This window comes from Garra rufa, chromosome 9, assembly GCF_049309525.1.
Source record: "Garra rufa chromosome 9, GarRuf1.0, whole genome shotgun sequence".
NCBI classification, from domain to species: Eukaryota; Metazoa; Chordata; class Actinopteri; order Cypriniformes; family Cyprinidae; genus Garra; species Garra rufa.
In genome coordinates, this window is record NC_133369.1 from 36,048,184 (window position 1) to 36,071,885 (window position 23,702).

The following is a 23,702-nucleotide window of genomic DNA, read 5'->3' on the forward strand; positions in this document are numbered from 1 at the left end:
ATTAAATTTTTTCCAATTCAAACAAGCAATATTTAGTCTATAAAGACAAAAATATACAATTATATACATTTAAAAGAAATGTAGGAAAAAATTCAGAACAAGAAAATAATAAAACTTACAAGAGAAATTTGGTTTAAATTTATTAACAGAAATTAATATTTATTTATAACATGGGAATGAGATCTCTCATTAACACATGGCACAATCAAATTATATACATTCCATTAGGAGAACAGTGCAGACATATATAGGAAGAGGAGAGAATACAGTGACCAACGACCTAAAAACAACCCCTGACCAGGCTTCCACTGACCAAATGAGAAAACAAAACAAACGTCCTGTTAAAAAGGTTCTTAAAGAAACACTGCTGTTTTCAAATGAAGAGGCGAAGCTACAGTTCATAATACTAGCTATTTAACACAAAATCGATCAGGAGTCTGTCAGGAGTCGTCTACCACAGTGCTAGGCTAAGCGGTCTGTCCTCTGTAATAAAACGTGAACACAATGTTTAACAAAGATGTGCAGTTTCTCCCATCTTCCTGGTTCTCTTCACAACAAAGATAAAAAAAAAAAGAAAGAAATCTATCTTGCTTTTCACCAGCTTAATAGTGCTTTAAAGCTAATTGCACATAATGATATACACTTATTTCTCTTCATTTAGTTGTATTGGTGTCTATGCACATATTAATAAGTGAGGTTAAAACAGACATCTTCGGTTCAGTTTTTTTGATTTAAACTTCTTTCTGTCAGCTTATTTTCAAGACTTCCTACAGCTTAGCACACTATATGTCTGTGTGTGTGTGTGTGTGTGTGTGTGTGTGTGTGTGTGTGTGTGTGTGTATTTGTGAGACAGAGTTTAACCAGGGTTAAGAGTTCAGTGGCCTGTCAGGTAATCCTGCGTAGAGTCGGAAGCAAAGGAGTCCGCATCCTCATTGTCAGAGTCGTCGCTGCTGTCATCTGCAGCCGGCTCACCGCTCAAAGCAATCCGTGCGTAGTCATCCGTGTCAATGGACTTGCAGAAGTGAATGGCGTATTTTAGTTTCTCCTCCAAGACAAGCTTACAGGAGTAGCGAGGCAGCTTGAGCAAGAAGAAGCAGGTGTAGGACTCTGGGAGGAAGTGGTCCGGTGGGTTGTACTTATCCAGCACCTGGTCAAATAGGACATATACTCTAAAAATGAGCACTAATATTTATTTGTATATGTGACCCTGGACCACAAAACCAGTCATAGAGGTCCATTTTTTGAAATTGAGATTTCTGAAAGCTGAATAAATAAGCTTTCCATTGATGTATGGTTTGTTAGAATGGGACAATATTTGGCCAAGGTACAACTACTGAAAATCTGGAATCTGAGGGTGCAAAAAAAAAAAATCTAAATGTTGAGAAAATTACCTTTAAAGTTGTCCAAATAAAGTTCTTAGCAATGTATAACTAATCAAAAATTTAATTTAGATATATTTACAGTAGGAAATTTACTAAATACTAACATGATCTTCACTTATCCTAATAATTTTTGGCATAAACAAAAAAATCGATAATTCTGACCCATACAATGTATTTTTGGCTATTGCTACAAATATACCCGTGCTACTTATGACTGGTTTTGAGATCCAGGGTCACATATATCTTTTATCTATCACACACAGGGAAGACTGTTTCCGCCATGGAATTAAAAAGATAATTGTGACTTATTATTTCACAATTCAGACCGTTTCTCAGAAATGTAAGATATAATCACGAAATCGCAAAATAAACTTTACATCTCGTAATTTTGTAATTGAGATATTAACTTACAATTGCATGTTATACAGTCAGAATTGCGAGATATAAACTAGCAATTCCATGAAAAAGTCACAACTGCAAATATAAACTAAATTTTGAGAAAAAAAGCCACAATTGTGAGTTCATATCTCGCAATTCTGAGACAAAAAGTCAGAACTGTGAGACGTAAACTTGCAACTGCGAGAAAAAAAGTCAGAATTGAGATAAGTATGGGAAGTATGGGCTTCCATACAATTCTGACCTTTTTTTCCTCAAGAAGCATTTATATCTAGCAATTCTGAGTTTATATCACACAATTTTGTTAGAATTTTCTGAAAATGATAAGAAACAGTCAGAAATAAACTTGCAATTGCGTGTTACAATGTCAGGATTGTAAGATACAAACGCAATTATGAGAAATAAAGTCAGAATTGCAAGATACAAACTCCGATTACGAGTTATAAATTCATCAAGATTCAATTCTGACTTTTTTCCTCCCAATTGTGTTTATATCTCGCAATTCTGACTTTTTTCTCAGAATTGAGAGATATAAACTCGCAATTGCGAACTATAAAATCCAGTTCTGAGGAGGAAAAAGACTGATATGTTCTTAGAATTTTGAGTTTATCTCACAATTCTGTGTTATAAAGTAATAACTGCGAGTTTATATCCTGCAATTCTGACTTTATTTCTCAGAATTGCAAGTTTATGTCTCGCATTTGTGACTTTATAACAAGCAATTGAGAGTTCGACAATTCTGAGAAAAAAAAGGGAATAATTGCAAGTTTGCATTACGCAATTCTGAGACAAAAAGACAGAATTGTAAAATGTAAACTCGCAATTGCTAGAAAAAAAAAGTCTGAATTGTGAGATTACTTTTTTTTTTTTTTATTCATGGTGGAAACGGGCTTCCATACAATTCTGGCCTTTTTTCTCAAGAAGAGTTTATATCTTGCAGTTTAAATTTGTTAGAATTTTCTGAGAATTACAAGAAAAAGTCACTAAATGCAGAATTGTCTGATAAAAAAAAAAAAAAAAAAAAGTATAATTCTGCTTATAAAATAATAATAATTAAACTTTTGTAAACATTTCTAATAAAAACTTCAAGTTAGTTTTAGTGTAGTTTATTTGTTTACGGGGCGGTGCACGTAATAAGCATGGCTGTAAATATGCCAGAATTAGCCAAAAAGGCTATTTTTCATCCGTTTCATCTAAACTAAAAAATAAAGGTAATAGTGACATCTCACAATTTCTAAAGAATTTTTATCTTGCAGTTTATCTCACGCAATTTTGATATTTCTTTTTCTAAGAATTACAAGAAAAAGTCAAATTGATGATATAAATGTTGGGAAAAAAAGTTTAATTGCGCTTTTTGAAAAAAAAAAAAAAAAAGAAATACAAAATTAAATAAACTTTTAAAAACATTTCTAATAAATTTTAAAGAAATGCTGTTCTTTCGAACTTTCTACTCAAATTTCATATTACAGTTTCTGCAATAAATAAATAAACGTACTGATAATAATATGAAATGTTTCTTGATCTACAAATCAGCATATTAGAATGATTTCTGAAAGATCATGTGACACTGGAGAAACGACCACGGAAAATTCATCTTTGCCATTGCACAAATACTACATCAATAAATTATATTTCTCATCCATTTCTATCAAAAAGAAATCTCTGATTTGGAATTACTTGCAGTTAGTAGATATTCATTTTTAGGGAACTGTCCCTTTAAGTGACACTTTTCAGAGCCACAAGTTACCTGCACCACAAAGTCTCGTCCCCGGAAGTCTGCGATGGTCCTGGGGAGGCGCGTGCGACCCCAGACAAACCTGAGGAAGAGCGAGCGTTCCGTGTTGGAGAAAGACTCCATTACCTCCCAGAACCACTGGATGAGAGGAGCAGTGGGTTCCACTCCCTTATATGTAGCCACTGATTTAAGCAGGTGGAGGGGGATGTCTGGACTTCCACACACCTAAACAACACAAACAAGTGATGTAGAGTCTAATAATAATTCACAACGACGTGTTTACTGAGCCTGCATTTATGTTGAAGACACACTCACCATGGTCTCCAGCTCATAACCAGTAAAGAGCGAGAGCAGCGGCACTGGTACCACACGCGCCATGCCTTCCCTTACTGCAGACACCTGCTCGTCGAACTCATGCAGCCTGGAAGAACAAAACAACATACTAGTAAATATTTATTTTATTTATGAGTTGGTAACACTTTTTTCCCAGCAAATTATTCACACCTGTAGTTTATTGCTAGCCGCACATATTCGCTGCGGTTCTCAAGGCTGATGTGGGAATGTTTGGAGCTGAGCTGGACTTCTTGTCCACAGGCACTGGGCACAGTGAAGGGCAGAGGCATAGCCTCAAACTCCTCTGCAGACGCCTCGTTATCTCTGATATACATTAGACCAGGAATGAAGTCCTTGTCCACCTAACAAACACAAGAAAGGGGAAGTCAGATGTAAAATACTGTGAAAAGTAAGCAAGTAAGTAAAACTTTAAATAAATATAATATGTGACCCTGGACCACAAAACCAGTCATAAGGTTGAATTTTACAAAACAGAGATATATACATCATATGAAAGCTCAATAAATAAGCTTTCTATTGATGTATAGTTTGTTAGGATAGGACAATATTTGGCCGAGATACATCTCTTTGAAAATCTGGAATCTGAGGGTGCAAAAAAATCAAAATACTGAGAAAATCACCTTTAAAGTTGTCCAAATTAAGTTCTTAACAATGCGTATTACTAATCAAAAATTACATTTTGATAGGTTTACAGTAGGAATTTAACAAAAAAAAATCTTCATGGAACATGATCTTAATTTCCTAATGATTTTTGACAAAAAAGAGAAATCAATAATTTTGACCCATACAATGTATTTTTGGCTATTGCTACAAATATACCCCAGCGACTTAAGACTGGTTTTGTGGTCCAGGGTCACATATATACACTATCATTCAAAAGTTTGGGGTGGGCACTTTTTTTTTAAAGAAATGAAGACTTTCTCAGTCAGTACACACAGAATTGATGAACAGGAATATTAAAGAACTTGCTGCTCTTTTGAACTTTCTAACCAAAAAATCATGAATTTTTTTTTCCACAAAATATTAAGAAGTACAACTGTTTTCAACATTGATAATATGAAGAAATATTTTTGAGCACCAAATGACCATATAAGAAAGATTTCTGAAGGATCATGTGACACTAAAGACTAGTGTAATGGCTTCTAAAAGTTCAGCTTTTAAATCACAGCAATTGATTACATTTTATAAATTATAGTACTATTGTTTTAAAATTATAACATTTCATAATATTCAAGTTCTTACTGATTTTTTTATAAAATAAACAGCATTGATGAGCATATAAGACTTAATACAAAAGCATTTATATAAGATTTATGTTTTTAAAGACGTATCTTATGCTCAAAGTGCCATTTATTTGATCAAAAATAAAGTAATATTATAAAATATTATTTAATTTAAAAATAGCAGGTTTCTATTTGAATATACCTTAACGTATATATTTTTTTCTGTGATGCAAAGCTGAATTTTTAACAGCCATTACTTCAGTCTTTAGTGTCACATGATCCCTCAGAAACCATTCTAATATGCTGATTTATTATCAATGTTTGAATCAATTGTGCTGCTTAATATTTTTTGGAACCTGTGATAGCTTTTTTTAGAATTCTTTGATGAACAAAAAGTTAAAAAAAGAACAGCATTTATTCAAAATATGATTTTTTTTAAACAATATAAGTCCCCACTATAATTTCAATTTAACATATCATGAAAAAAAGTATTAATTTCCTTTAAATAAAAAAAAGAAAACAATTACTGACCCGAAGCTTTAAATGATATTGTTACAAAAGATTTCTATTTTAAATAAATGCTGTTTTTTTTTTACTTTTTATTCAAAGAATCCTGAAAAAATATCACAGATTTGAAAAAAAAAAAATATTAAGCAGCACAACTGTTTATCAGCATATTAGGATGCTTTCTGAAGGATCATGTGACACTGAAGGCTGGAGTAATGACAATGAAAATTCAGCTTCGCATCACAAGAATAAATTCTATTTTAAAGTACATTAAAACAGAAAAACAGTATTTTAAATAGCAATAATACTGCAAATTTGTTTTTCAGTATTTTTAATCAAACAAACGCAACCTTGATGAGCAGAAAATATCTCTTTAGCAAACATTAAAAATCTTACTGATTCCAAAGTTTTGAACATCAGTGTGTGTATGTGTATAAACCGAGAGAGAGAAAGAGAGAGACTGTCTCCACGGTTTACATTCAACAAAACTGAAGATAATTTAAACCTGTGAAAATGACTATTGAATGAAAAGAACGTGGGTGCTTTTGAGTGCATCACGGTCAGTGTCTCACTGTTGTCTTGTGCTCGGTAATCTTTCTCTTTAACCTTTCTAATATCTCCAGGCAAAGCAACAAACAACAGCTGCTCTGTGAGCAAGAAACATCCTGCGCTGAGAAATGCCATCACTGCAGACGTCTCAGCAACACATGATCTCAGCGTGAATGCAGGAGACGACAATCACATTCATTTTTACACGACACGTGTGTGCACACACTCACCCACATTCTTTATATCTCAGATAGCATCTCTCACATCAATACAGAAATTATATTTATAACATTCCTGCTTTGATGTAAGCAACTACTGAGAAACGCAGTATTACTGTAGCACAAACATGCAGCATTGATTTCGAGAAAGCTGCTTACAGTACATATGCATTAGAAGTGGTGGGTTTATAACTGTCATTTATGTCAGCTGACCACCATTAAGACTAATGTACAGAATGCATGTAACTCTGGAATGTACTCTCATTTTCTTTTACATAACCATTTTAAAAGGGCTCGCCATAAGCTCCAACTACAGACATACTTACCATGTCATGTAATCAATGTAATGCTAGGGGGATATTCCGGATAGCAGGGATAACTCTTGGTTGATTAAATCTAAACGTTTTTTACTCATGGTAATGCAGCTGGAAGTTCGTTCTGTCAATCACTATGAAATGGATGCTAAAAAGCGGCATCTTTTAATTTTTTAAACATTAACCATTTTTATATCACTGATTAAACATTGGCACTTATTACTGTGAACAAGAATTTACTTGTTTTTTTGACAGTGAACATTAAAAAATTAAAAATTGGTCAGTCTGTCTTTTAGTTAAATCTTTTTTGAAAGCATTTTTGTTTAACGGATAGATGGATGTTTTGTTTTGTGGATGGATGGATATTTGTTTAGCAATAGATGTTTTGTTTTGCAAATGGATGCATGTTTTGTTTTGCGGATAGATATTTGTTTCGCAATGGATGTTTTGTCTGGTGGATGGATGGACATTTGTTTAGCGATGGATGTGTTTTGTGGATGGATGGATGGATGGATGTTTTGTTTTTTGCGATAGATGGACGTTTGGTTTTGCAGATGGATGGATGGATATTTGTTTAGCGATGGATGTTTTGCAGATGAATGGATGTTTGTTTTCATTTTGTTTGTTTTGCAGACAGATGTTTGTTTATGTTTTGTTTTGCAGATGGATGGATATTTGTTTAACAATGGATGTTTTGTTTTGTGGATGGATGGATGTTCGTTTAGGTTGTTTTGTTTTGCAGATGGATGGATATTTGTTTAACAATGGATGTTTTGTGGATGGATGGATGTTCGTTTAGGTTGTTTTGTTTTGCAGATGGATGGATATTTGTTTAACAATGGATGTTTTGTGGATGGATGGATGGATGTCTTGTTTAGCGATAGATGGACGTTTTGTTTTGTGAATGGATGGATGGACATTTGTTTAGCGATGGATGTGTTTTGCGGATGGATGGATGGATGGATGTTTGATGTTTTGTTTGTTTTGTTTTGCGGATGGATGAATGGATGTTTTGTTTTGTGAATGGATGGATGGACATTTGTTTAGCGATGGATGTGTTTTGCGGATGGATGGATGGATGGATGTTTGATGTTTTGTTTGTTTTGTTTTGCGGATGGATGAATGGATGTTTTGTTTTGTGAATGGATGGATGGACATTTGTTTAGCGATGGAGGTGTTTTGCGGATGGATGGATGGATGGATGTTTGATGTTTTGTTTGTTTTGTTTTGCGGATGGATGAATGGATGTTTTGTTTTTTGCGATAGATGGACGTTTGGTTTTGCAGATGGATGGATGGATATTTGTTTAGCGATGGATGTTTTGCAGATGGATGGATGTTTGTTTTCATTTTGTTTGTTTTGCAGACAGATGTTTGTTTATGTTTTGTTTTGCAGATGGATGGATATTTGTTTAACAATGGATGTTTTGTTTTGTGGATGGATGGATGTTCGTTTAGGTTGTTTTGTTTTGCAGATGGATGGATATTTGTTTAACAATGGATGTTTTGTGGATGGATGGATGTTCGTTTAGGTTGTTTTGTTTTGCAGATGGATGGATATTTGTTTAACAATGGATGTTTTGTCTGGTGGATGGATGGATGTCTTGTTTAGCGATAGATGGACGTTTTGTTTTGTGAATGGATGGATGGACATTTGTTTAGCGATGGATGTGTTTTGCGGATGGATGGATGTTTGATGTTTTGTTTGTTTTGTTTTGCAGATGGATGGATGTTTGTTTTCATTTTGTTTGTTTTGCAGACAGATGTTTGTTTATGTTTTGTTTTGCAGATGGATGGATATTTGTTTAACAATGGATGTTTTGTTTTGTGGATGGATGGATGTTCGTTTAGGTTGTTTTGTTTTGCAGATAGATGGATATTTGTTTAACAATGGATGTTTTGTGGATGGATGGATGTTCGTTTAGGTTGTTTTGTTTTGCAGATGGATGGATATTTGTTTAACAATGGATGTTTTGTGGATGGATGGATGTTCGTTTAGGTTGTTTTGTTTTGCAGATGGATGGATATTTGTTTAACAATGGATGTTTTGTCTGGTGGATGGATGGATGTCTTGTTTAGCGATAGATGGACGTTTTGTTTTGTGAATGGATGGATGGACATTTGTTTAGCGATGGATGTGTTTTGCGGATGGATGGATGTTTGATGTTTTGTTTGTTTTGTTTTGCAGATGGATGAATGGATGTTTTGTTTTTTGCGATAGATGGACGTTTGGTTTTGCAGATGGATGGATGGATATTTGTTTAGCGATGGATGTTTTGCAGATGGATGGATGTTTGTTTTCATTTTGTTTGTTTTGCAGACAGATGTTTGTTTATGTTTTGTTTTGCAGATGGATGGATATTTGTTTAACAATGGATGTTTTGTTTTGTGGATGGATGGATGTTCGTTTAGGTTGTTTTGTTTTGCAGATGGATGGATATTTGTTTAACAATGGATGTTTTGTGGATGGATGGATGTTCGTTTAGGTTGTTTTGTTTTGCAGATGGATGGATATTTGTTTAACAATGGATGTTTTGTCTGGTGGATGGATGGATGTCTTGTTTAGCGATAGATGGACGTTTTGTTTTGTGAATGGATGGATGGACATTTGTTTAGCGATGGAGGTGTTTTGCGGATGGATGGATGTTTGATGTTTTGTTTGTTTTGTTTTGCGGATGGATGAATGGATGTTTTGTTTTTTGCGATAGATGGACGTTTGGTTTTGCAGATGGATGGATGGATATTTGTTTAGCGATGGATGTTTTGCAGATGGATGGATGTTTGTTTTCATTTTGTTTGTTTTGCAGACAGATGTTTGTTTATGTTTTGTTTTGCAGATGGATGGATATTTGTTTAACAATGGATGTTTTGCAGGTGGACGGATGTTTGTTTTCATTTTGTTTGTTTTGTGGATAGATTTTTGTTTTGTTTTGTTTTGCAGATGGATGGATATTTGTTTAACAATGGATGTTTTGTTTTGTGGATGGATGGATGTTCGTTTAGGTTGTTTTGTTTTGCAGATGGATGGATATTTGTTTAACAATGGATGTTTTGTTTTGTGGATGGATGGATGTTCGTTTAGGTTGTTTTGTTTTGCAGATGCATGAATATTTGTTTAGTGACTAATGTTTTGTTGATAGATGGATATTTCGTTTTTTGGATATTTTGTTTTGTTTTGCAGATAGATGGATGTTTGTGTTTTGTTTGGCGGATGGATGGATATTTGATTAGCGATAGATGGACATTTTGTTTTGCAGATGGATGTGTGTTTTGTTTTGTGATGGACATTTTTTTTGCAGATAGATGGATATTTGTTTAGTAATGGATGTTTTGTTTTGCAGATGGATGTATATTTGTTTAGTGACAGATGTTTTGTTTTGTGAATGATGGACATTCGTTTAGTTTTGTTTGTTTTGCAGATGGATAGATATTTATTTAGCGACAAAATGTTTTGTTGATGAATGGATGTTTAGTTTTAGTTTGTTTGGTTTTGCAGATAGATTGGTGTTTGTTTATGTTTTGTTTGGCAGATGGATGGATATTTGTTTAGCGATAGATAGACATTTTGTTTTGCAGATGATGTTTTGGTTCTGCGATGGATAGATGTTTTCTTTTGCGGATGATGCATATATGTTTAGCTATAGATGTTTTGTTTTGTGGATGGATGGATATTTGTTTAGCGATGGATGTTCTGTTTTGCAGATGGATGGATGTTTGTTTAGATTTTGTTTGTTTTGCAGATGGATGGATTTTTGTTTACATTTTTTGTTTTGCGGATGATGGATATTAGTTTAGCGACTGATGTTTTGTTTTGCAGATAGGTGGATGTTTATGTTTTGTTTTGCAGATGGATAAATGTTTTGTTTTGCGGATGGATGGATATTGGTTTAGCGATGGATTTTTTTGTTTTGTGGATGGATAGATGTGTGTTTATGTTTTGCCAAAAAATGGTCGTTGCGGTTTGCAGATAGACGAGTGAAACAAATAAATGAACAAACAACTCAAATTAAAACACCATAAAACAAACTTTTTTTTTAAATTTAACTTTTTTTTTCCATTTAGGTTTTAGTTAATAATGATAACCTTGGATTCTCACACACACACACACACACACACACACACACACACACACCTCACTAAGATCTGCGATGGTCAGATTCATGCCTGCCAGCTGTTTCCACACAGGTTCAGCTAGGTAGAGACTTAGAGGACTTCCTGTACGGATTGCTATGCCCAGGAGCACTCCTATACACAAATGAAAAAACAGAGCATGGTATATCAACAGATCTAATAATGGAGAGAAGTACTACAGCTGTGAAATCGCAGACTGTTTCAAGTCTTGAAAGCATTTTCAAGGTAGGAAACACAAGTAAAAGGTACCTAGGAAGCGGAACATGCTGATGTGCAGAGGGGATTTGGCAGCTGGGTTGAGCAGGAAACAATCTCTATTCGCTCCTGACTCGTCTCGGCCGTTAGGAGTGACGATAAGGAGAGGAGTGAGACCGTTCTGTAGTTCCTCACACATTTCTGCGATAGATTCACTGTATCCACCACCACAGTCATCGACTGACTCACCTACAAACACACAAAGAGTAAGAAACCTTTTGCCAACCTTTTCCAATCTTTCTAAATATAATCCCACCAGAGGTTTTCCCACAGAATTGGGCTACTTTAGGACTGTTGCTGCAGGTAGTCATATTTAACCATGGAATGCAAATTTTACCAGGGGAACCCCGACAAAAATGTGTATTTTATCCCACGGAATGCAAAGTTTTACCCTCCACCCCACCCCACGAAATGCAATTCAGCTAGATTTGGGCTAGTTTTGAGTATAGCAATTGAGCATTTTATTTGTGAAAACCTGGCAACCCTTAAACTCACCCACAAACTTGACCTTCCAGACCCGGTGTGGCAGCAGCAGACTGTCAGGGCTGAAAGAACTCATCTTAGCACACATCTGCCCAAATACTGACTTGGTGCCATCCGGCCCTGCCAGTCCTCCTTTACTGCGTGAACGTTTGACCTGAACGAGACAAATTAGGATAAATTATTACAGATATATCCATATACAGCATTTCTGCTCTGAAGTATAAACTCCATTGTTATGCTTTCCAGCTGTGAGACTTGCCAGATCAGTGCCAGGCTCCAGGGGCCCTATTAGAGGGCCACTGGTCCATGAACAAACATATTTGGGGGGTAAATCTCATGAAGAGCCTCGTGACGAGCAGATCCAAAAACAAATCATACGTTCAAATGATGCTTAATGACCAAATCACTCAGGATATTAAGATTTAGTGCTGCAAACTCTCACTCATAATTATACCTAAAATAAAATGGATGATAATAATCATATGGTGTACATGGTACTTGTGTGTCCATGCTGACAGGAAGGAGCAGGAAATGCAACAATAATTACGGTGATTAGGGAAAGGGAGACAATTTTACGGAGGACACGCTAGCTATTTTTGCCCATTAAAAGTAATCGTTCATTTTGGATTCTGTTTACCACGCTAATGAACTCTCTAACCAAGAGATGCAAGCAAGAATTAACTTTGGTGAATAAATAGCAAGCATTTTGGTCATAGTTTTTCAAAATTAAAACATAAATACATAGTTTAAAATTGCAACAAAACTGCCTGATTTTTTTCTGATGAGAGCAAATCAAATGTATTTTTTGTTTGCTAACATTTTAATTATGCAAAAAAAAAAAAAAAAAAAATCCTGCAAAATATTAATTTTAGACCCTGATTGTGATATTTACTTAACCCCTTAACTGTCACCCCCATTTTTTAAAATAGGCATGAAAGTGCACTATCCAAACTTCAATTGTTGTAATTCTTGAACACTTTGGAATACAGATCTAAAGTTGGTCTCTTTTTAAAGAAGACAATCCGCAGATTATTGCAGAAGTGGATTTTTTTCAAAAAAATGAAGTATCAACAAATTATAGAAGTTTAAATTTACTGTAAACAAAATGCACTGTACAATTTGTATTATATTTTATATAAAATACATATTTTTCATAGCAGGTTTTATCCTAAATTTGATATCAAATTGAAGCCTCACATCTAAATAAGTTATGTTCCAAATTTGAAGTTGATATGAAAAAAATTAAGGTTCCTGTGAAAGTTTGTTTGGGCGTTATACCACAAACAGCCACCGGGTGACATACAAACGCCATATATATTTTTTCTGCATTTTTCTGTCACAAAAGTCTAAATTTTTCTGAAAATTTTTATTCAATCACAAAATGACCACCAAATATGCAATTCTGAGACTCAGACCTTTCCAATGATATGTTTTTTGTCAAGATTGTAAAAAGTTGTGATTCTAAAAGACCGTAATGCATTTTGTAATATGACACTGCTAAGGGGGAGGAGACCGCCAAACGATTTTAAAGTATCATTTCCATGGTAACGCAATGTTCGATTTCAAAATGGTTTTCACAGGATGATACTTGAGCTTCTAAGCTTTCAAATGATATATAATTTATGATGGTTACTAAAGAATTTGATAGAGAAAAAAGGCAACGGAAAAAAGAGCGCCAAGCGTCCCACAGGTGGGACGGTGACAGTTAAGGGGTTAAGGCCAAATCTCAAACAACATGTGCAATGTATACAAGTGTACCTGTATCCTGTTTAGTTCCACCACTGGCCCATGTTGTCGGTCTCGAACCATAGTGGCCTGAACCACTTTACGGAATGCTGCCTCCTACAAATATTGAGAACGAATATTAATAAATATAATTAGGAATTGTATTTTTTTTTTTTTAAATCATGCAAGTACTATCCACAAAGATATTCTTACCTTGCCCTGCGAAATAAGGATTCCACGTAGTGTGTCAAAGCCAACAGCGACGCCATGTCCAGTCTCACCCAGTCGTCCTTCCAGGTCAAACATTGGGATGCAGGGGCAGAAGAGCTCAGAAATGTGGTGCAAGAGCAGTAATCGGTTCCTCAGGCCAATGATGGCAATCTCCTGCAGGTGGTTGTACTCCATAGGAACCTACAGATAAACATTTAATTACTTAAACACGATATTTAATACGTTTAAAAGGTTGAACTGTTAAATATGTAGTTCTTTGGCATTTTTATATAGCTATATGTGACCCTGGACCAGTTGAAGATGAATAATAAGCTTTCCATCAATGTATGCTTTGTTAGGATAGAACAATATTTCCAAAGATACAACTATAAAATCTGTAATCTAAGAGTGAAAAAAAAAAAAAAAGTCAAAATATTGAGAAAATTGCTTTTAAAGTTGCAAATGAAGTTCTTTGCAATGCATATTACGAATCGAAAATTAAGTTTTGATATATTTACAGTAGAAAATGTACAAAATATCTTTATGGAACATCTATAAATTGACCCATACAATGTATTTTTGGCTATTGCTACAAATATACCCGTGCTACTTAAGACTGGTTTGTGGTCCAGGGTCATATATTTGGTGGTACAGTACCTGAGCAGGCAGTTTTCCGGCATTGGTAGGTTTACTAGTAGACCAGGCGAGTGTGTGTGCTGAGCCACAAGCCACACGGTTGATCTTCTTGCCTTGCAGTGCTGCCACCAGCCTGGGCCGCTGAATAGCATTGGTGGTGCCATCACCAAGCTGACCCTCATCATTGTCACCCCATGTGTACACTTCACCTGTGTTTGAATGTCTTTAGCAAATACTCCTCCAAATGCAATACAGACTATGCTGAACAAAAAGAACCTGATATCTGTTATATATAAACATGCTACAACGATTTTATATCTAGATGACCTACCATCCTCTGTGCAGCAAACACAGTGAAGAGAACCAGTTGCTATTGCGATGACCTTCTTGCCTTGCAAACCCTGGACCTGCCGGGGTCTGCGTACATGATCATCCGAGCCATGTCCCAGTCTGTGGTAGTCACCTTTCCCCCTAAAACAAACACGAATGTACAATTCCACATGTGCTTTTACTAAATAAATGATGGGTTTATGTACCACTGATTTGTGGGATTGATTACCATGTGTAAACTGCTCCAGACTTGGTGAGAGCCACAGAGAACTGAGAGCCACATTCCACTTTCACGACACCCAATCCAGTTAATGAGTCAATCTAAGAAGAGAAAAAGAGAATGAGATGCAAGACTCACATAGAAATCACCAAGCAGAAAGCCTTTGTTGCTTGAGAATCTACACAGGCAGTCCTACCTTCATAGGCACTTTACAACCATCACTTCCTCCTCGGCCCAGTTTGCCATAGTCTCCATCTCCCCATGACCACACCATGTCATCGTCAGTCAGACACAGGGTCTGGGCGTCCCCACTGCCACATGCAACGTCTATCACCCGGTGACCCTGCAGAGCCTCCACCTAGAAACATCGACAGGAAATTCACAGAACATACAATGTTAGGGAGTAGAGATAATACTAATTAAACTATATTTGGAAGCTTGTGATTCAATTCAATTTCTGATTCAATTCGATATTGGTTATTTTGGATATATATCAGGTACAGTACATGGCAAACATTCTCACGGAAAGAAAAACTCAATGTTGTAAAATATACATGAGAGTCAGTTAATACTATAACACTGAAACTAAAATTAACTGATTTGTATAGAAACACTTAAATTACACTCCATTAAGTTTTATAATAGTTACAATTACATAACTATGTTTCTACTCCAATTCGTTTATTGAAATAAAACACAAAAGGTGACTTTCATATAAACAAATTAAACATTGAAGAACCGTGTGTTATACGGTGCATATATTTAGCAAAATGCTCCACTCTAGTTAATTTTTCCAGCTGACTAGCAGGTTTATGGTCACTGAATGTGATTTTTTTCTGAGATAAATGTAACGTTATGTTGGCTATTCATGTTTATTTCATGCTGAAAATGGTTAAGTGAAGGAAATGTCACTCCACATTAAACAGCACCAAAAGGGCTTTTATTGTTTGGATGCTGTAATAAAAGATCGAATTTTATGTGAGGTGCGTGTACGTATGTATGTAGTTTTTTTCCCCTGTTTTACCCAACTCTACAGATAAACATGCATTTTAACGGGGTGAACGCACCAGCTTTGGTTTAAGCTGGTCCTCACTGTCTCCATGACCCAGGCGACCATAACGTCCTTTGCCCCATGTGTAGAGCTCTCCGCTGGCTGTGATGCAGGCGCTATGGGCCCCACCAGCCGCAATGTCCACTACCTCTACCCCTCTGAGAGACTCGATCACGCGTGGACGGTCACATGGGCTGGGAAAAAGACAGCACTACCAGTCACACAAACTGTACCTCTTATTATAAGCTGCTAAACCGAATCAGTGATAGTCTAGCGCACATATTTGATATTTTATGGAACTACATGAAGTTCTGTGGTAGGATACAGTCATAGTATCAGGTGGTAATATGATGCTATTCTGACATATTCCATGGTACAGAATTAAAATTGTTAAAAAGTACTTTTCTGTAATCATTTGTCTTCACTGTAAAAAATGGGAAACTGTTAAATATTGAAAGTTAAGTATGTAAAAGGTGACTATACGAGATGAACCAAAGGTGGCCATGTGAAAGGACAACAGTAGTAACCACAGTATGGGGCTGACCTTCTGTTGCCATGTCCCAGTTTTCCATCTTCAGCCTCTCCCCAGGAGTACAGTTCTCCTTCAGAGGAGAGAGCCAGGCAGTGCTTCCCGCCAGAGTTCACAGCCACCTTCCGGATGAAAACATGCTGGATTGACTCCAGCAGGGTCGGAGTGGAGACTGACTCTGTGCCTCCTATTCCCAGTCGACCACCGGCACCATATCCTGTAGCATACAGCTGCGGAAAGCAAAGACAAGTTACTAAGGACATTATTTGGCTGACAAAGACAAAGCAACTGCAGAATATACAACACAAATCTGTACTTAATAAAAAATAAATTAGCTGAGCACTAACAAAGCACAAAAGAGATTCGTACTAAAGAACTTAAAGAAACTTTTGAATTTTTAAACATTTTCAAAATGTGAAAACCAGATGAAGCCTTACTTTCCCATCAGCGGTTACAGCGAACAGGGTCTGCTCTCCACCGATCAGCTGAACAGGTCGCAGAGTGGCTAGAGCTTCTGTTGGTGTGGGAACCTTGACTTTTGCTCCTTCAATACCACCTAACTGACCCCGGTGGTTGTGTCCCCAGCCGTAGATGGTCCCACTGCCACCTGCTGAGAGCGTCCAATCATCTGGTCGCCTAGTGAACAGCAAACCAATTGTAAAATTTAACAAATAATTTCACAAAAAATATTATAAAAGAATTCCATCTATTTAAAACATTACGTAAAGGTGCACCAAGTCATTTTTGCTTTTGTTTCACTAGCTAAAACAACAGTGGTCTCGGATTGGTCAAGTTCATTTACCTATTCATCCACTGAACTAACTGCTCATCCTGCTCCCTCTTAAACAGGTCATGACTCTCATGGAGTGTGTTCATGTTCTCATGGTCTGCCATGAGCTCACGGATTTTCTTTGCCACCTGGTGGAAAAATGGAAAAATTGTAAGATTACAGAACAATAATATAACAGCTCTCCAGTAAAGGGATAGTTCACCCAAAAAATTAAAAAATTCAGTAATTAGTTCCCCACTACAGAACGGGTAAGACCTTTGTTAATCTTCAGAACACAAATTAAGATATTTTTTTTAAAAATCTGAGAACTTTTTGACCCTTTATAGACTGTGATGCAACTTAAACGCTCACAGGCCCAGAAAGGCAGTAAGAACATTGTTAAAATAGAAATTATTGAATAAAGTTGTTTTGCTTTCTTTGCACACAAAAAGTATTCTTGATGTCACATGGACTATTTTAACAATGCCTTTACTGAGCCTTGAACATTTAAGTTGCATTGCTGTCTATGCAGGGTCAAAAAAGTTCTCAGATTTTATCAGAAATATCTTAATTTGCGTTCCGAAGATGAAAGAAGGTCTTACGGGTTTGGAACGACGTGGTTAAGTAACTGATGACAGAATTAAAATTTTTTGGGTAAACTATACATTTAAGTGGCTCTATAATTTCCAACCAATATTAGAAATCCCTACCTCATCCAGAAAAGTACGAGGCAAAGGCGTCCTCTTGTCTAGAGCCACTAACACTCTGGAAGCGGTACAATAGCGGCGGAACCAAGCCCACTTGTGTGTCTCAGCACAGCATGGAAGAGTTTCCAACTCCAGATCACATGCAAGTGCCACCAACACCTACAGAGAACAAGAATATTCATTTTTGGAAAAACTCATATTGCAATCTTACTATATGTGACCCTGGACCACAAAACCAGTCATAAGGCTAAATTTTACAAAACTGAGATGTACACATCATATGAAAGCTCAATAAATAAGCTTTCTATTGGTATATGGTTTGTTAGGATAGGACAATATTTGGCCGAGATACATCTATTTGAAAATCTGGAATCTGAGGGTGCAAAAAAATCAAAATACTGAGAAAATCACCTTTAAAGTTGTCCAAATTAAGTTCTTAACAATGCATATTACTAATCAAAAATTACATTTTGATATATTTATAGTAGGAATTTTACAAAATATCTTTATGGAACATGATCTTTACTTAATTTCCTAATGATTTTTGGCACAAAAGAAAAATCAATAATTTTGACCCATACAATGTATTTTTGGCTATTGCTACAAATATACCCCAGCGACTTAAGACTGGTTTTGTGGTCCAGGGTCACATATCTATTTGTTATGCAGACAAACATACCTTGAAGAAAGGACTGTGGAGCAGCTGTTTGCCACCTCTGACTATGGGTTCCTCGTACTCATACTGTCTCTGTAAAGCCTCGGGAAGTCCTTTCACCAGAGCGGCTAGTGCACTTCCTGTAAAACTCTACACAACATTCAATACAAGTTATGTTAATTAATTAGTTGATGGACTCATTGATTTGATTATTTAATTACATAGCACTGTGTCTAACCATAGAGCGAGCCTCTCCTTCGCTGTCTCCTAAGAGGCGGTTGATGTTTATGGATTGGCCATATTCAGTGGTTAGGAGTTTGCGTAGCCTCTGCAGGGCCCACATGCGATGGCCAGCCGCTGAAAAAGCACAGAAACACAGTAGATTATTAATTAGAAAACCTTATTTTTTTATTTTAGATTTCAAATCTGAAATTTACATCTACAATATCTCCAAAACATGGAGATAAACAAGGTTCTTCTCTTACCCAAAGCACTGAGCTGGGCACATGCAGCAAGTGAAGCTGCCAACCTTGGCACAATGCTGCGGTTTGAAGCAAAGTTCAGGCGGAAGTCCAGCAGACATGTTACTAGATCCATCGAAGGACAGGACAGAATGCAACGGTCTGACAGGAGGTCTTTAGGACCTGCAGGTAAATCAATAAAAGGTCAAGCACTTCTAAATATCATGTTACATATGAAATATATACAATGAAGTGGTGTCATATTAAACTGATGTACCAGCAGCAGGCATGATGGGATAGACAGTGAAGCGCCAGCCCCAGCCATTAACAGAGCCATCACTGGTGAACTTCCATTTGAGCTCATCACCAGGAATCCTCAATTCACTTGACCAATCAGACCACTCACGACCTAAAGGAGTGCAGACAAGTATGATTATTCGGCCAATGATTAAACAACTTTTTAACTAAAGTTACAACATAAACAGAAAAGAATGTGACCTGATCGAACAGACACAATCCTATTGGCTCCATCCATTATGGTAAGAGGGTCATGTCTCCTTTCTGTTGAACACTGGCGATCAAACTCCACCCTCAACCCTTCAGCACCTAATAATTACATGAGAGATCTAATTAAGGATCAAAATGAATACTTTTCTTCAATAACCATGTGTTAAACTGATTAAAAATTACATAAAATTAGGTTGTGATGGCTGCTGAAATGCTGAATAAACAGAAAAACTCAAGGTGACCTGGTATTTTCACAGTTCCGCTGGTGGAAGTGTCGTCAGTGTATGGATGACTGCTCTCCACCACCACAGGCTGCGATGACAGCCGTCCACTTTGAGAGTCAGTGGCTACGTCCTCTAACTCAGTCACACACAACTCCAGCAGCATATCTGCCACCTGTGTGCCAACAAACACTTTTAGATGAGTACACAAAGATTTCAAGCAAGCAGTGATTACAAGGGTTCAAGCGCTTTAAGCATTTAAGCACATACGAATAAAGACATTATGTAGCAAGCCTTTTTTTGCAAACACAGGTAATTTACAATAGAAATATTATGTTTTGTAACGTTTATGAGTAGGGTTGGGAATCGAAAATCGATTCCGATTCTGGAATCGGATACTTAGATGAAGAATCGGATACTTGTTATAAAATTAAAATTACGATTCCTCGTTTCGATTCCAGCGTTTAAAAGTGTGGCTACGCTTTGTAAAAACCGAAGACAAAGCTACCGCTGCACGCAAACTTCATCTTAGAGATCTGCAAGGGATAGGTGTTTTAGTCCTGTGCCCGCCTGCTCCAGAATGAATATATGTTATTTCGTCCCGCAAATGCTCACATAAAAGTAACTTATACCCCCGCGGGACGACAGGTATCTACTTCATCTCTTGGCTGCATGAAACGAACCCTCCTGCTTATGTAAAGGCAAAGATGATCGGAGTAATAGTAACGAACTCGCACGTGCCTAATGTATTCATTCTTATATCGGAGACGTAGGCTACATTAGGCACGCATAAGTCCGCTGCTGATTCACAAACTATTCATGCTTTCGGGGCTCTGATCCATAGTATTTTTGCGTGAAATTTCAAAATATTTGCATAGTTTTCAAAATGAATGTCCTATGAGTGTTTTATAATGAATGCTTACCCATAGAGGTGGATCTTGTAAGGGTCAGTGGTGTTTATGCACATATGAGCACCAGCATAAACAGATTTAGAATGTATTTACTGTATTTTTCATTTATATATTTATTTTATAATAAATACAAACAGTAGCTATTCAGTCACTTAAGAAAGAGTACTCTGAAGTTGTGAAGAATGTCTGAATTAAATAATTTAAGTGCTTTAAATCTGTATATGTATATACACATTTTAAAAAGTTAGAGCAGAGGGTTTTCTTTTAAATTCAAAAGTATAGCTTTAATTTAAAGTTTGTTGGAATTTTTTTTATAACATGAAGGAGAACAATAAAAAGGCAAAACAAATGTTTTGGTTAATAAAAAAGGTTCAAAAATAAACACCTTTAGAGGAAATGTCAGGCATAGGGGGGCCTTGCAAAATTTACCCGAAAAGAAGGGGGGGGGGCCCTGGTATAAAAAAGGTTGAGACCCCTGTAATAAAATAATATGTTGCAAGCAAGCACTGAAAATAAACGTGTGATATATTAATGTTTGACTTTTGTGGTTGTTGTTGTTGTACTAAACTGGAATCGAAACTGGGAATCGAAAAGAAACGGAATCGATAAGTGGAATCGGAATCGAAATCAATAAAATTCCAACGATACCCAACCCTATTTATGAGTATTATAGCGCCAGCTGTGCTCCGATCTCCTTAAAACTTTGCATGCTTGTTAAGAGGCACCTGTCACATGCGCTCACCCGTTTTGTGAAGTTTTGAGTTTTCCTTTAGACTTCATAGGATTTTCGGTGAATTCGGACAGGCCCCTTTTCTAAAAGATCCCGTTATAGCTTTCCAAAGGGTAAATTTCAACATTTTTTGATAATTATTGACCTAGAGAGTCCAGAGAATTGTACTGCAGCACTTTTTTTCTAGATTGAGCAAAAAACTTAGGACTAGTTGGGAAAAATGTTTTTTTTTTTTTTTACATCTTCTCAATCAAGAATTTAAAAAATGATTTGATTGACAGAAGTAAAATTTCTTACAGACCTTTTTTTGTTGTCACTTGTGGCACAAAAAACCTAGGATACATTAGAGCCTGCGACTAACGTTGTAAGCGATTTTGTACTTTTGATAGCTGTAAGGCCTCCATCTGGCCTATTGGGACGAGCCTTGGTGACGTTGTCGATGGTGTGAGTACTACCATCTCCCAAAGTTTCAAGTCTCTACAACTTACGGACTGGTGTGCATGGTCAGTTTTAGGCGGATCTGTGACAATTACAATAGGGTTTCTGCGCTATGTGCTTGAACCCCTAAAAACATGTTACTAAAGAGGTTGGTTTTTACCTGTGGGAAGGCTGTACCCATGCCAGACAGCACAGCAGACAGCACTTCCTTGCCTTTATCGCCTGAACGCAGAGAGACAGCTAGTTTTAACAGGTCTACCAACACACGTGTGTCATCGGGAACCAGCAGACTGGTGAACTCATCCAGATATTGTGGCTCTGGGCCCACCGCTTTACTCTGGTTCTCAGAGTCCTGTTCCAATTAATCAAACAAGGCCACTGTAAATATTACTTCAGTTTATACAAGGGATTCATACAAAGTCAACATACAAATGTTATCCTTTTTATACAGACTTAATGCACGCATTTCATTTTAATGATCAGGAACAAACATCTACAAAAAATTATTAACAGGAACATTTTTATGACCAACAGGCTAGAATTCACTATGCAGCTGCATGCAAGCATGTGTGACTGACCTCTTTGGTTTTGGTCATGGTCTCAGCAATAATGCTGGCAGCACCAGGGTCATCCGTGACTGGGATAAAGGGGCGAGATGAAGCAGAGGCAGCAGAAGGGGTCACCGCTGAAGAAGGGGTAGTGGCATCCTCAGATGTGGTCACCTAGATCAAACAATAAGGCAGAACGAGTTTGTAAATGCTCAGCATGTCCTGTTGTTTTGGACATTTGAATGATTGTGAAAAGGGAGAAAAAAAAAAAAAAAAGACACTTATGCATAGGCAGCACTACTCACCTCTCCCCGTTTGCTGTCCATCCAGGGGTGTGGACTGACCCTCTCCTCTGTTTCTGAGGGCAGGGCTGGACCCTCAGCCTCACAGGGGCTGGAAGCTGATGAACAATCTGAAGGGGGCACCGGAGAGCTGGAGGGACACTCCACAGGCATCATAAAGGAAGGCATTAATGCTCCCACCACTGCATCCCTGTGGGTTTCAAATGAAATGCTTTTATTTTATTTTATGGAGCACAAAATGTTCAACCAGGAATGCAGAGAATTCTAATTTAATACCATAAAAATATGCATTAAGGTCATACCTGGCATACATGATCTGCAGGGCAGAGAGTACATGGGACAGGGCCTGCTGTTTGGCCAAATTACCATCAAGAGAAAGCAGAATCTTTGCCAGGGATGGCCTGTTGGGCTTTACACTGCTCACACCATTCAGCTTATTACTTAGTAAAGATGGGTCACTGTCTGATGGCACACCTAAAAAAAGAACACCCACAAAACTTTAAGCAAGAGGCACATAACAACAGAAAAGCAATATAGCTTGGGTGGAAATTACCAAGGTAAGAGGCTCCCAGAGAGTCTCTAGCAGTCTGGAAGAGGACAGGCTCGTGCACGGAGGGTGTGGTGACATCTACGGTGGTCCAGGCCACGCTGTGAGAGGAGCCGCAGGCCACACGGGTAATTTTCTGCCCCTCTAGACCCTGCACCAGCGTAGGCTTCCTGTTGACTGTGGTTGTGCCATTCCCCTGCTGCCCATGGTCATTATCCCCCCACGCGTACACCTACCCAAACAACACTTCATCTTACACAAGCACTAAAGTGAATAATGTTTCATCAGCAAAGTGTGAGTTTTGTTTACCATGCACCATGAGTTGTTTAATGTACCAAAATAAACGTAGGAGGAAATAGCTCTTGTGCTACTCCTCTACAATGCCAAGTAGCTATGCAAAAAAATTATTAAAAAAAAAAAAATAAATAAATAAAAAAAAAAAGATCGTAGCGCACCTGTCCAGTGTCTGTGACAGCCAGGCAGTGCAAGGCCCCTACGGCCACATGAACAATTTTCTTCCCCCTCAGTCCTTCAACCATCTGGGGTTTGCGTACGTGAACATCTGTGCCGTGACCCAGTCGGAAATAATCCCCCTTACCCCTGCACAAAGCAACAGCAGCATGTTAAAAGCTTCACTGAGGAAAAAGGCTATTTTTAAG

At 37.1% G+C, this 23,702-nt stretch overlaps 1 protein-coding gene across 1 annotated transcript in view; it reads right to left on the reverse strand.

Moving 5' to 3' along the window:
* Positions 1-115: 115 nt before the first annotated feature.
* LOC141343245 (E3 ubiquitin-protein ligase HERC2-like) overlaps positions 116-23,702 on the reverse strand; it is a 36,410-nt gene continuing 12,823 nt past the window's right edge. Inside the window, exons 2-31 of the mRNA XM_073847842.1 lie at positions 23,499-23,643; positions 23,050-23,275; positions 22,799-22,970; positions 22,500-22,686; positions 22,225-22,368; positions 21,807-21,998; positions 19,589-19,742; positions 19,338-19,445; positions 19,117-19,248; positions 18,864-19,022; positions 18,617-18,735; positions 18,403-18,528; positions 17,727-17,882; positions 17,050-17,165; positions 16,685-16,883; positions 16,263-16,477; positions 15,735-15,912; positions 14,864-15,025; positions 14,677-14,768; positions 14,449-14,588; positions 14,139-14,326; positions 13,485-13,682; positions 13,305-13,388; positions 11,559-11,700; positions 11,058-11,252; positions 10,810-10,922; positions 4,018-4,208; positions 3,829-3,934; positions 3,526-3,738; positions 116-1,147 (exon numbers count right to left, since the gene is read on the reverse strand). Of these exons, the coding sequence (XP_073703943.1) occupies positions 875-1,147; positions 3,526-3,738; positions 3,829-3,934; positions 4,018-4,208; positions 10,810-10,922; positions 11,058-11,252; positions 11,559-11,700; positions 13,305-13,388; positions 13,485-13,682; positions 14,139-14,326; positions 14,449-14,588; positions 14,677-14,768; positions 14,864-15,025; positions 15,735-15,912; positions 16,263-16,477; positions 16,685-16,883; positions 17,050-17,165; positions 17,727-17,882; positions 18,403-18,528; positions 18,617-18,735; positions 18,864-19,022; positions 19,117-19,248; positions 19,338-19,445; positions 19,589-19,742; positions 21,807-21,998; positions 22,225-22,368; positions 22,500-22,686; positions 22,799-22,970; positions 23,050-23,275; positions 23,499-23,643 (4,825 nt within the window). The 3' untranslated portion in view covers positions 116-874. The remainder of the gene's footprint in view (positions 1,148-3,525; positions 3,739-3,828; positions 3,935-4,017; positions 4,209-10,809; positions 10,923-11,057; positions 11,253-11,558; positions 11,701-13,304; positions 13,389-13,484; positions 13,683-14,138; positions 14,327-14,448; positions 14,589-14,676; positions 14,769-14,863; positions 15,026-15,734; positions 15,913-16,262; positions 16,478-16,684; positions 16,884-17,049; positions 17,166-17,726; positions 17,883-18,402; positions 18,529-18,616; positions 18,736-18,863; positions 19,023-19,116; positions 19,249-19,337; positions 19,446-19,588; positions 19,743-21,806; positions 21,999-22,224; positions 22,369-22,499; positions 22,687-22,798; positions 22,971-23,049; positions 23,276-23,498; positions 23,644-23,702) is intronic.